The following is a 12,554-nucleotide window of genomic DNA, read 5'->3' as shown; positions in this document are numbered from 1 at the left end:
TTCAGCAAATGTCTCATAAACACAATAATTCTAAGTTATTTGTATACTTAAATTTATATTACACAACACTGCGATTTATGTTCCCTGTTTTCTGTAGTGCTGTGTTTATTTATGTTAGATTTATTATTGTTTTTGCGTTGTGTTTTTTTATTGTTGAAATTGGGCTTAAGGCTAGGGACAACATTTGAAAAAAAATTGGTAAATTTAGGTAAACTAAAATAATGATCAGTGTGCACTGTCACTGAATAAAATAAATTATATATTTTTAAGGTGAGTCAGGTTTGAAATGTGCAAAATAGACAAACAAAAAACTAGAAAGCTGTTTTTTTCTATTATTGATAGTTCACGGAGATTATCATTATTTTTAGTTGTACAATTAGAGCTGTTTTAAAACGATCGTGTGTCTGTCTATCTCTGTTCTTTACATTGTGTGAATGCCCAATAGGATTCATTTGCATTTGTGAAGAGGATGAATCGGTTCCATTGATTCCTTAAAAAAAGAACCGACTCTAAAGAGCGATTCACCCCCCGCTCGTCGCGCAGTGTGTCTCTCCTCCTCTTCTGCTGCTTTCCTGGTCTTCGCTTCTTCGCGTCAGTGTTTATTCGCGTTGTCATGGCGGAGGGACGCGGAGATATGCCGCTTCAGCCGCCGCCGCTCCAGCTCCTCGCCTCGCCGCCGGCCAGCAAGCGACCGTGCTTGCGCCCGGCTCCTCGGGGCCCCGGTCCGGGGCCGGGTCCGGGCTTCCACAACTCGCGCACCCGCTGCCCGGAATCCTTGCTGGACTGCGCCGCCAAGGCCGTGGCGGAGAAGTGGGCCTTTGAGCGGGTGGAGGAGCGGTTTGAACGGATCCCGGAGCCCGTGCAGCGCCGTATCGTCTACTGGTCCTTCCCGCGGAACGAGAGGGAGATATGCATGTATTCGTCGTTCCAGTGCCGGGCGGCCGGAGAGGACGCTCCCGCTGTGGGCTCCAGTGCCACGAATGCTGGCTCCGGCACCGCTCCCGGAGGGGCGGCGGGCACGACGGGGAGCGCCGGGACTGGAGCCGCTGGAGACGGGCTCCCTTTCCGGCGTGGAATCCGACTTTTGGAAACGGGCTGTGTGGATAATGTGCTGCAAGTCGGTGAGTGAAAAATAATGGAGTTTTTAAAGCTAAAATTCAAAAATGGACTTTAACGGTCACTTTTAACGGCCGTTAACGTTAACAGCTAGCTAGTTCACTTTGGGCTTTAATTCGTTTCGTGTGGAAACGCTGGAAACACTTTCCCTCAGGTAACGTTAGCTAGCGTGCTAGCGTAGCTAAGAAACAGCAAAAATGGATTTAAGAGTTTGTGAGGGAAACAAAAAAAAAATAAGTCAGACGTTTAAACTTATAATAAAAAAAAAAAATTAAGTTTTTCTGCTCGACGGGTTGCTTCGTTCCGTGTCCGCTTGTTTGTTAGCTTGAGTGCTAACGCAGTTTCGTCAGAGGGGTTTTAAAGATTAAAAGGGGGTAGGAGAGGAGGTTAGCCAGCTAGCTAACCTACGTTTCCTCACTCGTGAGATATGCGAGAATGCTTGTTTATTCGAATTTAATCACTAAAAATGCCTGTAGACGACAAATGTGTAAGAAAAGGACAGATTTTAATGCTTTTTTTTAAGAGTATGAAACTCAACTCCGCTCCCCCTCATATGAACGCCTCACAATGGAGGCGCAACGTTCTCTCTCAGCTCGAAGGTGAAAAAAACAACCGTGGTGGTCAGAAAACCTCTATTATAAACCTTTGGCTTCAATGTTCGTCGATATATCATCGAAATTAAATCTTATTTTCTTAGGTTTATGTGTGTTTTTGCGCCTGGTCGCTTTTATTGGATCCCTTTATTGTAATGAAGCGCAGGCTTATGGCTAGCTAATCCGCTTCAGTTCAAATCTCATGGCTTTTGTTTATTTGCTTGCTTGCTCGGGACAAAGAACGTCTGTATATCTCAAGAAAGCCAGAAAAAACACATGTGCGGACACTTATTAATGTACGAGCTCGGTGTTGGGTCGAAATTCGACAGTATAAGCAGAAAAAAACAGCTTGGTTTTGCTTGAAATTGTCGTTGTGTGGCTCTTGGGTCGCACAATAGCTCTGGCTCCCTCCCCCTCTTCAGGATGATCAATCAGGACAGGAGGAGAAGAGGGGAAAAGCCTCTCCGTATAGATTAAAATCAGCATTTAAACAAAGGAACACCACGGAAAGTCAATTTCAATGCTTCTGGCCTTAACAATAAGACCTGCAGGTTGAAGATATGTATGTCCTGGGTGAGGTTTCAAACCTGTTCATTGTTTTTTTTTTTTTTTTTTTTTTTTTTAGCTACATGAGCATGAGGCTGTTTCATTTCGACATACTAGCGTAGATAGCAGGTCTATAGGCTTACCCATACATAGCATGCAAAAACTGAGCTGACTGGCGGAAGGAAAAAGACAAGGAAGACCTTTAAACATTGTGTACAATGTATAGATATGCTGTGAGAAGTAAAAATATTATATTACGTACTTAAATACATTTAGACGATACACAATATTTATTGTGATATTTTGACACAGGGCAATCTGCATCTGTAGGAGGAATTCTTACAGACTTCTTCCTTCAAAGTTACAGTGATTCTAAATAAAATGTGCCACACTTCCCCCAGTAAACAGGACTAATCACACACTCTGTTATAAAATGTGTTTGGTCAGTTCAGTCAGTGTTCTTTAGGCACTAAACATACCCATAATTTGCTCAGAAATTATACTGCCTGTCACAGTGTAACAAAATGGACCACAATACCATAAAATATTGTCATTATGCCTTCCCCCATTGAGAAGGCCTATGCGAATGTTTGCGTTTATGTCATTTTCTAGGCTTGGACAGAAGCCTTGGCATCAAGCACAATGTTCTCCATAGGGCATCAAGAAGCACCTTTGTAAGGAGACCAGTTTTAGTGCCTGTTTTCCTTTCTTGAAATAGCAGTTATGCGATCCTCCAATCCCTATTAAACTTAAGTGCTAGGAGGCTGGTGAAAGCGTGCAAATACCTAATTGAATAAAGAAGCCACGATTGGTTTATTCTTACAAAGATCTACTGTGTCCCTTTAAAGGCCTGCGTGCATGGAAATGTGATAACTGTGGGTGTAATGAAATAACACGGGCACTTATTTAGCAACCTTAAAAGGTTTCCTTCATGAAGGGAACCGAATCCTCTTTGCCTTCAACGGAAACTTTACATTCAGGTTCTATACATACTGGGCTTAGTTTCCACACATTAGAGTTGCGTTTTTGAAAGGACCGTGAGACGTTCTAGATTTCAGTCACTGTAAGATTAGCACATGGTAAGATTAGCACAGCTATTCTGGAGGATGCCATACTGTTTTTATCTTGTTCTCCTAGTAGTTGGTCCTAGTGTGTAATTGTAAAATTATTTTCTTTATACTTTTATTTACTTTATATTTATATATGTCACACGAAAACATATTTTTATGAGAAAACATACATCTATCCAAATTTTAAGTGAAAGTCATTGTAATCTTTTTTTTATTTGCAGCGTTTCTATTTGTCTATTTATTGCGGATGCAGCAAAATGAGTTCTTTTTTCGCTGAAACCATCAAACAAAATGAAGTATGTGGCTGAATACAGAATACTAGTTTTTACCAATGTTGCATTAACATTTAACATTACATAAATTAAATAGCCTACATGTATTTTTGTCTTGCTTTTTAAACCTACAAAATAGTATAAATGTATTTATAAAAAAAACATACCAACTAAGCAATTTATGTTTCTTTGTAAATTATTTAGATGTTTAGTTTTTTTTTGATTGCCAAAAATTTGGTGCATCTCAGCAAATTATCATAAAATTTGAACTGCCTTCAAAGACTTTTGATTGTAGATTGTAGATTGCATCTACTATTATTTAACATATACATAAAGGTAAACAGTAATTTTATAGTATACAAAAACTTCCTTCTTGGCTGTACAGTAAATTAACACAATGGTTTGAATCCAAGTCATCTTCCATTCGCCAGAGACACGGTGTGTGTGTGTTTCCTACCATTCTGTTAGCATTAGCCAAGCCAAACTTCAGCACCAGACCTTGTTTTTATCATTCTCTCACTGTGTCGTGTCTGGACTTCCTCTCTTTTGAACCTGGTAGTCACAAAGAAACTGCAAATGAGGTGCAGAAAGTTCTCACACTGATCTTAACGCCTTCACTGCTATGCAAGAAGCCCAGGGTTTCACACTCCACTCAGTTCAAGGAAGCCAACCTCACTTAGCTTCTCTGAGCCTCGCCAGCATGCCAATAGCTTCACAGCAAGCAGACAGTTTCTTTAAAACCCAGAGCTTAATCTGGGTGATTTCTTCCTTTAAATCAGCCTTTCTGTTTAAGAAGCAGCTTAATTAGATTCTGTATTACAAATGTATGTTATTGGCTGGGGGACTCAGATTGTTTTTATGACCCCAATATCGGTATTCCCATATTGGAGATATAAATATCGCCCAGGCCTGGGTGAGCATCCAGCTGACTGCATCTCTGTTGTCCATTGTCGGGGTTGGTGTCTTAATTAGAATAATTAATTCGAGTTTGTGTTTGCGTCCTTACCTTCCCCCATGCCTGGGTCTTATAAAGTCCTTGGAGAGGAGGTTCCAGCTTTGAGTTAGGCCTGAGGATTATTGGGTCATGCTTTGTTACCCAGCTGTAGAAACATCCTCCCCCTCAAACCCCATTCTCAATGAGGGGAGGAGGTATATCTGTGTGTGTTGGGTGGGTGGGGGTTGTTAAGTGCACAAAGCTGGGTTGGGGTGTTTTTATGGAGCCTCCAGTGGTGGCCAGAAGGCCAAAGTTCTACCAGGTTTGTTTTCTGGCCTGTGGCTGCTGAGATAAAACATCTGGCAAAAATGTGATTATTTGGCTTAGACATGCAGTTCTTTTATATCATTATGTAAATAATTTAAAAGATGTATTTAAAGTCCCAGATCAACTTTGTTTTTAAGAGTGGTTTGAGCTATAAATTAATGAAGAAAATGCAAGTAGAGGATTTGTTGCCTTTTTTTGCGCAAGTGGCCACCAGTATGGAAGAAGTAGATGAAAAAGATTTGAAGAGCTATGTTTTGTGTGCCGTTTGGTGTGGACAGCTTTCACCATGACTCAAATCCTTTCAGACTGCGCCACCACCTCACGCTCAAGCTTCTCGCCCTTGTAAAAATCTCTTTCTCAACCTTTGGATTTTGACAGACGTGCTTGGTGTCAGTGGTTACTTTAGGAATGAGCTGAGCTGTATTTCATCTGCAGTGGTTGCCACGTTTTGGGCGGGGGTGTGGTTGAGAGCAGTCAGTTTTCAGTCAGTACCCCCTTCATTTTGCCCTTATTTATTAGTTTTCATTTCAAAAGCATTCATTTGCAAATTAAACACGTAAAAGCCCCTTTCTTCTGAAGGCATCAGCAAAACCCCACTAAGTTTGTTATGGAAAGAAGCGGCTCTCAGACACTTGGACAGGAATGGCGAAAACTGAAAACAACTTAATCTAATGATTAGTTTGATCTTATATACCACAGAATGTACTTTTTTTACTCTTCTGGACAAACCACAGCTATTTCTGGGCTTCTGTTTGGAACAGTTTAGAAGGAGAGTGCCTTTTGCAAGAGACACAAGGGAACCTATTTAGGTGTGGGACTAGAAGGTCTGTGGTAGGTGTGTAACATTTGCGATTAAATATTACTGTAATGTATTTAATGCAGGGGTCACCAACCTTTTTGAACCTGAGAGCTACTTCTTGGGTACCAATTAATGCGAAGGGCTACCAGTTTGATACACACTCGTGAAATTACAAATTTTCTCAATTTACCTTTAATTATATGTTATTATTAATAATTAATGACATTCATCTATGTGAAGACACAGATATCAATAGGCAACACTATTATTATAAATCTCTGCAAGTGTTTACATTTTATATTATATTTTAATATAATATTACATATTATATTACATTATATTGTATAATAATATATAAACTATAGGCTATCTCTAAGCTAATATTAATGTAATATAATCTAAAATTACATCAATGCAACTGTGATTTAAAAAAAAAAAAGAATAGCAACAAAAATGCTATTTTTAGACCAGGCCTGCGGGCTACTCATAAGGTCCTTGCGGGCTACCTGGTGCCCGCGGGCACCATGTTGGTGACCCCTGATTTAATGTATAATTTGCATCATTTTTTGGTGTAACGAGAATCTGCTGTTGCATCAAATATATACGTTTTTTGTATTTGTATTTAACCACCCACTCATTCACTAGGACTGCCCCTTTCCGCTTGCACTGAGAGACTATGGATGAGCTTATCTCCTCCAGTACAAGTGAAGTCAACCCCTTTCAAACTGCAATAGACACTGCAGTTAATTAGTAGACACCAGTGCATGCTGAGATTCCTAGCTTTGATGCATCAGCCATCACAATGGGAGTAATAAGAGCAGAGTACATAATCTATCCATCCATGAAAAGCATGGCCAGTTGTGCCAATCCTGCACAACTTGTGCCTTGGCATATAATGGCATCATGTCCCGGGATTAGAGCATGCGATCCTTAGGCGATAGTGTGTCTGATTCCCAGCACATGCTGTGTAGCATGTCTTTTAAAAATGCATATTCATACACACACTGCTAGTTTGTGCATAGGCCTGCACTGTGACATCATTGTCTCTTTTTTTAGTAAAGGCTTCTCCGAGCATCAGCATCATTTTTGGTCTTTGCAATCGGGACACATCTCATCCAGCCCCATACAAGTTCAACAAGGGACTGCTAACTCCGCAGTCGTCTTTCAGCACCCACGCTGACAATGTTTAATCAAGGTAATTAATTCCTCGCCTTCAAGTCTCAAAGAAAATCAGTTAAACAAATCTTCTTTTTTGCACTTATTAGGAGTCCATTTTTGAAGGACACGGTCATTAAACACTTTGTCTTCCTCCAAGTCTTTTATCAAAGGAAGGAAATTAATTTGGAGACGGGGGTGGTGGTTGTAGGGGGCTAGTCAGGTACCTCATCAGCACAACAGCAGTGAAGAAAAGTGGAGGGAGGGAGGGTGGGGGAAGTATTCAGTGGCTGAAATATGAAGCTGCTGGAGACTTCAGAAGACTGTCCTTATTGAAATAATACATTGTGAAAGAAAATTAAGACATTGTGCTAATGTAGCAGCAATTGGCACCCTGCATACAGAATAGAATAGATTGTGAATTCTAAAAGCAATGCTATTTTTGTAGCTAGAGCTAAATGACTGAATGTTGCTGAGTTTTGTCTAAATGCTGGAAAATGGTTAAGACCTTGTCCAGAAGTTGGGTTGGGTGTTACATATTACAATATCTTTAGTAAAAGTTCACTGCATTAGAAATGGTGTACATTGTGGGAGTAAGTGGTTCATTATATAAAGTATTACCATAAAAGTGTAATTTATAGGATATCCAAAGCAAATAGCTGATTTTTGTATTGAGTCAACTGCTTTAGAATGTGCAGTGATATTGCTAATAGGATTCATATAGTATACATATCTATTAGTATAAGTGTGTACACGTTTGAAATGCAGGTCCTTTTTGTTATTGGTTGCATTGTTCGAAATCTTCCTATTATTCCATTCTACTAGTCGGTAGAACTGCAGGTCTTGCTTTCGTACAAGAGAAAATTGCATTTCAAGCCATTTAGATCATTGCTGTTGGCACATTTGTCTACAAATTTTAATCACAACCCTAATGACTTTTCAAGTCACGTCCAAAAATAAAAAAAAAGGAGATGGATTGTTGTATTTGACAGCAACACTAACCACATGCACATAACTTCACATTCTGTATCTATCATCCTTCACATGTTCTGGGTCAGCAGTCTCACCTGTAAAACTTCCCCCAGACTCCCCATTTCTCTTTGATCTGTGCGGCGTCAGTTGATGATTATGCCAGTATCTCCCCGTGACTGAGCCATAATGGAACTTTTATGTTTTTATGTAGCTGTGCAGGAAACTGTGCCCTCACAGTACACAACACCTTCACTGTCGCACACTTTTCACAGCTTTTTAACCCTTGGACATCTAGAATGATTGTATTATTACTAGGTTTTGGCTATGTTGTTTAAATGTAATTGTGCAATCATATGTTTAATTACATAATCACACAACCAATTATTCAATTTCAGTTTCAACTGTATCAGTTGTTTTTAGTCATGAGCAAACCATGTTAATGCTTGGTAGTGTTTCTTTTACATCAGAACTTACATAGTAACTAATTTAAATCAGAAACGAAGATCTCTACTTACAAACAAAAAATGTAGTTCATTTGAAAGACTGAGAAATTAGAATGTGTACTCTTATATTAAGAATAAGGCTATTGATACTCCTAAGGGTTAAACTACCACTTTCTACTTGTGCTCTCTCTTTTTGTTTCTTTTTTCCTTCCGCCTTCTGCATGGTTCCCCTCTGTTTGGGTGTCATTGTCAGGACTTGCGGCTACTCAGAGGCCTTCTTTCAAAGGGAGGGGGCCTCCAGGCAAGCCTAATAGGAGCACATTTGGCTGTAATTGCCTAACAAATGCAGGAGAATTCCGGGGGAAACAAAAAAGGGAAAAAATGAGAAGGCAAATAAGACAAACTGGAGCGAAGTAAGGGAGGGGGAGGTAGTACTGAGGAAACAAGAATCAAATTTTAGTTTAATTGATCACAGCATTTTTATATTGCGTTTTAGGATTGGTAACATTTAATGAACCAGTGCTTTCTGTGCTAAACCTGCCCCAGCATTTTATGGGGCTTTTCATTTAATTGAAGTAAAATATGACAATATCACTGTGTTAGTATTATGGTTGCTCACTTCAGGTTGAGTTTACAGTTGTAACATTTCGATCACTAATATAGTAAATAAACAAGTTCAGTTATAGTAATACAGTATGATCGGACAAAGGTGGATTTGGTAAGACCGGTCCAAGCTCTAGAGTTTTGGCCTGAGCATGCCAAAGGACCAGAAAAAGGAGAAAGGGCCCTCCATCTGCGTCTGTAACACTAAACTGAAGAGCGTAGGAAATTGAAGCAGCTCCAAAGCGCTGTCCTCCCCCACAGCAGCCCCTTTCATCCAGCTGAGATTTTGTGTGTAGGGTTTTTTTCTGCGGCCAGTTCACATGGAAACTTAATTTTCTCAGTCTGGACTGAGAGAGGAAGGATAATGCTTGCTGGAGATGGGGTCAAATATCCTGCCAGAAGGCAAAAGGGGGAGTAAAAGGGGAAGAAGGGCCCCAGTCAATGGCAGTTAGTGACGTGTAGACCTCTATGCAAATGCTACATGGCCGTTTTAGGCCTTTGGCATTTCTGTTTCTGTGCTACTGTATTAACAATTACTTACAGAAATGCTGCCACATGAAATACCTCTATGGTTGACCCATCCAATGGGACTGTGCTTCAGCTGTTGCCTATTGGGTTCCATTGTATGCAGTTCCCTTTGAATCTACTATTAATTAATTCAATATGGAAGAATATTTTTTTAAATGCATATTTTGTTCTTCCACTCTTGGTTGGATTGTACCAGGCTGTGCCGTTCACACACAGATGGCGGAAGGCTTCCCTTTCATGAATATTTAAAGAGCCGAGAAGAGGGTCCAGTTGGCCTGCTAACTGACGTGTAAAGGCAACTGATTAAGTGTGATGTAAGGGCACATGTGATTTTAATTAAGAGACTCCATTAATTGTGATAAGGCCTTTCTTCCCAACATGGAAACTCTGCAGAGGAAAGAATTATTAATATGGAGCAAGGTTACATATACATATACACACATGTATGTGCTTGGCAATACAGGTGGTAGCAAAAAAATATGAAACCCTCTTAATAGAATCCCCTTCAGCATTGTGCCGCGTTCATTACCTTGCTCTGGATTGTTTGTTTCAAGTGGACCTTACAATGTCTGGTACTTTGATGAGCCGCATTTGAGTGTTCGGTCTTTCAGAACCCTTCCAAGTTCTGTTCCTCTGATTCCTTCACAGCGCTAATTTAGGTACCTTTTGTCTGGGCTTGGGGAGCTCCTCCCCCTCCCCTACCTCCCTTGCCACCACTACCACCTTTAAAAGAGAATGGACCTAGTGCCCTTGGTTTCTCCCTGTGAAGCTACCTGCTCATGTTTGCGTGCGACAGCCAGTCTGGGCCTCGCTAAACGTAAACATGCATCTCCTCTGAGAGGTAAATGCACATTAGCCTTCCCTCAAAAGGCATCTCCCCACCTCCCCCCCTAAGATGAAGAGCACAAGGCCACATGGCACTGTTGAGCAGTGACAGGAAGATTGATTCATTTTATTTAACTTTTTTTTTCAGTAAATCAAATGTTCATAGATTCATTATGTTATTAATTCATTCAAGCCATTCATATGTTTACTTTCTTTTAAACTGAGCAAAGGCAAACCTATTGATGAGAAATTATTTGTTCATGAGTCAAACATCGCTGTTGTTCATTTGTTGACTTTTGATGTTTTTCTTTATCACCAATTCAGATTCCTAGCTAACCAACAGCCAGGCAATTTTGTTAAAACCCTTTATTGTAGACCTGAGTGAAATGCTTTTATGACTGTAGTAATGGTCTGTTCTGGTTGTTCCCATAATGTTTGGTGACTCCAAAGTACAGGCCTAACTCTAATTGATTTAAGAACTTGCAGCGTGAGTCTAGTAAGAGTTGCAGGTCTCTTGGTATCATTGATAATTTCAGTTTAGGTTGGTGACTCATGGAGACCATTGGAAAGTTTTCGTTTCCCTTTCCTTAAATGGCATCACCTCCACAAACGGTCACACTATATATTTCACAGGTTCCTAAGTGCCCCACCAAATTTAGCCTTCAAAGCAGTCTTCCAGTGTTTTTAACTCAATCTGCCAACACATTTTCCTGCACTTGGAAACCCACTGACTAAAATAAAGACAACTGTCGCTTTAATGACTAAAGGCATGCCTTAACCATAGATAGGGTTGGTGCTTTAAAAAACACTCTTTACTTTGTTTTTTTTTTTTGTTAGTTTTTTTATTGTCTGGAGCAGATGGAGATAAAATGATTGTCACCATGTCTACTGCCAGGTGTGTTCTAGGGAGATATGACCTGTTCAACTTTGTTCTGGTATGGTGGAGCCTAATCCAGCACTTTTGGTTTGGGTTGGGGATGAGGTGGAGTGATTGTCATCCAAATGTCCTGAACTCATAAGAGTAGAAAGCCTTTTCCTGACATTGCTTGTCAGTTGCTCCAACAAATGCAGAATATACTACTGGTAGAAACAATAAATGAGCAGGTGTACGTAAAGTGTATGCTATAGAAATGACAAAAGTACAAAATCTGTCAAACAATTTTAAGCTGTTTTACTTCTTTCCTATAAACAAAGCAGCTAATACCCTTGATTTCAGAAGACACAATGAATGAGCAGGTGTCCGAGTAATTTTGTCCATGTTTTGTATGTGTTGCAGATGGTGCAGGTTTAAATTAGGTTTAAGTAATTTAACTGACAATCCCCTTGTCAGTCATCACATGCTTATGAGAAAAGTAAAAACCACACGGCTCCTAAATAATGAAAAGCTTATTCATCTTCATCTTCCTACACCGAGAGGTCAGAACCCCCCCCCCCCCCCTTACCCACATACCAACCCCCACCACTCCTTCACATTAAAGAAAGATTTTGTATGAAATATTGATGGAGCTGTGGTTGGCATTAGCCCAGTTAGCATTGTAGCATGTTTTTTAATAAATATTCCCGAGGTATCGTTATAAATGCAGCTGTTTAGTGTTCTGAACAGGATGCCCACCAAAGTGTAAATTGATGTGACTGATCACGATAATGATAATGCATCATCACATTGCCTGCCTCTGTCTCTATACTCAATATAAATATGACTGACTTTTTATTTGTGTGCCTGCATCCCTCTTTCTTTATGCCAGCGGCTTTCTTTCTCCCCGTTCACCGTAGCCTAATGATGGGCCTGTGCTGATATGGCCCATTACTCCCCTCGTGTCTCTCCAGCAAACCCAGGGAACTGATGACTGCAGGGAAGGGAGTGGAGGAGACAGAGAGAGACTGAGAGAGAGGAATACAAAGAACAAGGGATGGAGAGGGTGACAAATGAACTGAAATATGGAAGGTGGAGTAAATAACCAGCCAAGGGAAAGAGTGATTGTGAGGGGGAAGAGAGTCTATGTGTGTGAGCAAGAGAGAAAGAGAAGAAGCGAGACACCTCATTAGTCTTCTAGGCCTCCACGAATGTTGGGGCTGATGGTCAACATGTCAGTGCAGCAGCAGACATGCAAACATGCAGGCAGGGGGGACTACCCCTGTTTCAAATTTATACACACACTTCCCAACCTCTCCACCCCTCACCCCCTGCTCTGCAGCTTGATTAATGTGGGCAACAGCCATGGGGGTCTTCTCTTCTACCAGCTTCTCTTCCGTGTCCTGCTCTTTTACACCCTTTCTTCTCTTTAATTACTTCTCTTTTTAACCTCCTCTCTTCTGCCATCTTGTTTTCCTATCTCCCCTCTTCTTTGGTATTATCCTCATTTATGTATCT

General features: G+C 40.5%; 1 protein-coding gene across 2 annotated transcripts in view; it reads left to right on the top strand.

Annotated features, from left to right (window-relative positions):
• The first annotated feature begins 570 nt into the window (after nt 1-570).
• Nucleotides 571-12,554, top strand: part of zswim5 (zinc finger, SWIM-type containing 5) — a 58,485-nt gene continuing 46,501 nt past the window's right edge. The window contains exon 1 of one of the 2 annotated variants that reach the window (XM_022679146.2): nt 571-1,121. In XM_022679146.2, coding sequence (XP_022534867.2) covers nt 614-1,121 — 508 coding nt within the window. In that variant the 5' untranslated portion in view covers nt 571-613. The remainder of the gene's footprint in view (nt 1,122-12,554) is intronic. The other variant, XM_022679145.2, reaches the window with a different exon arrangement.

This window comes from Astyanax mexicanus, chromosome 4, assembly GCF_023375975.1.
Source record: "Astyanax mexicanus isolate ESR-SI-001 chromosome 4, AstMex3_surface, whole genome shotgun sequence".
In the NCBI taxonomy this organism is placed as follows: Eukaryota; Metazoa; Chordata; class Actinopteri; order Characiformes; family Acestrorhamphidae; genus Astyanax; species Astyanax mexicanus.
This window is presented reverse-complemented; position numbering and strand designations above follow the sequence as displayed.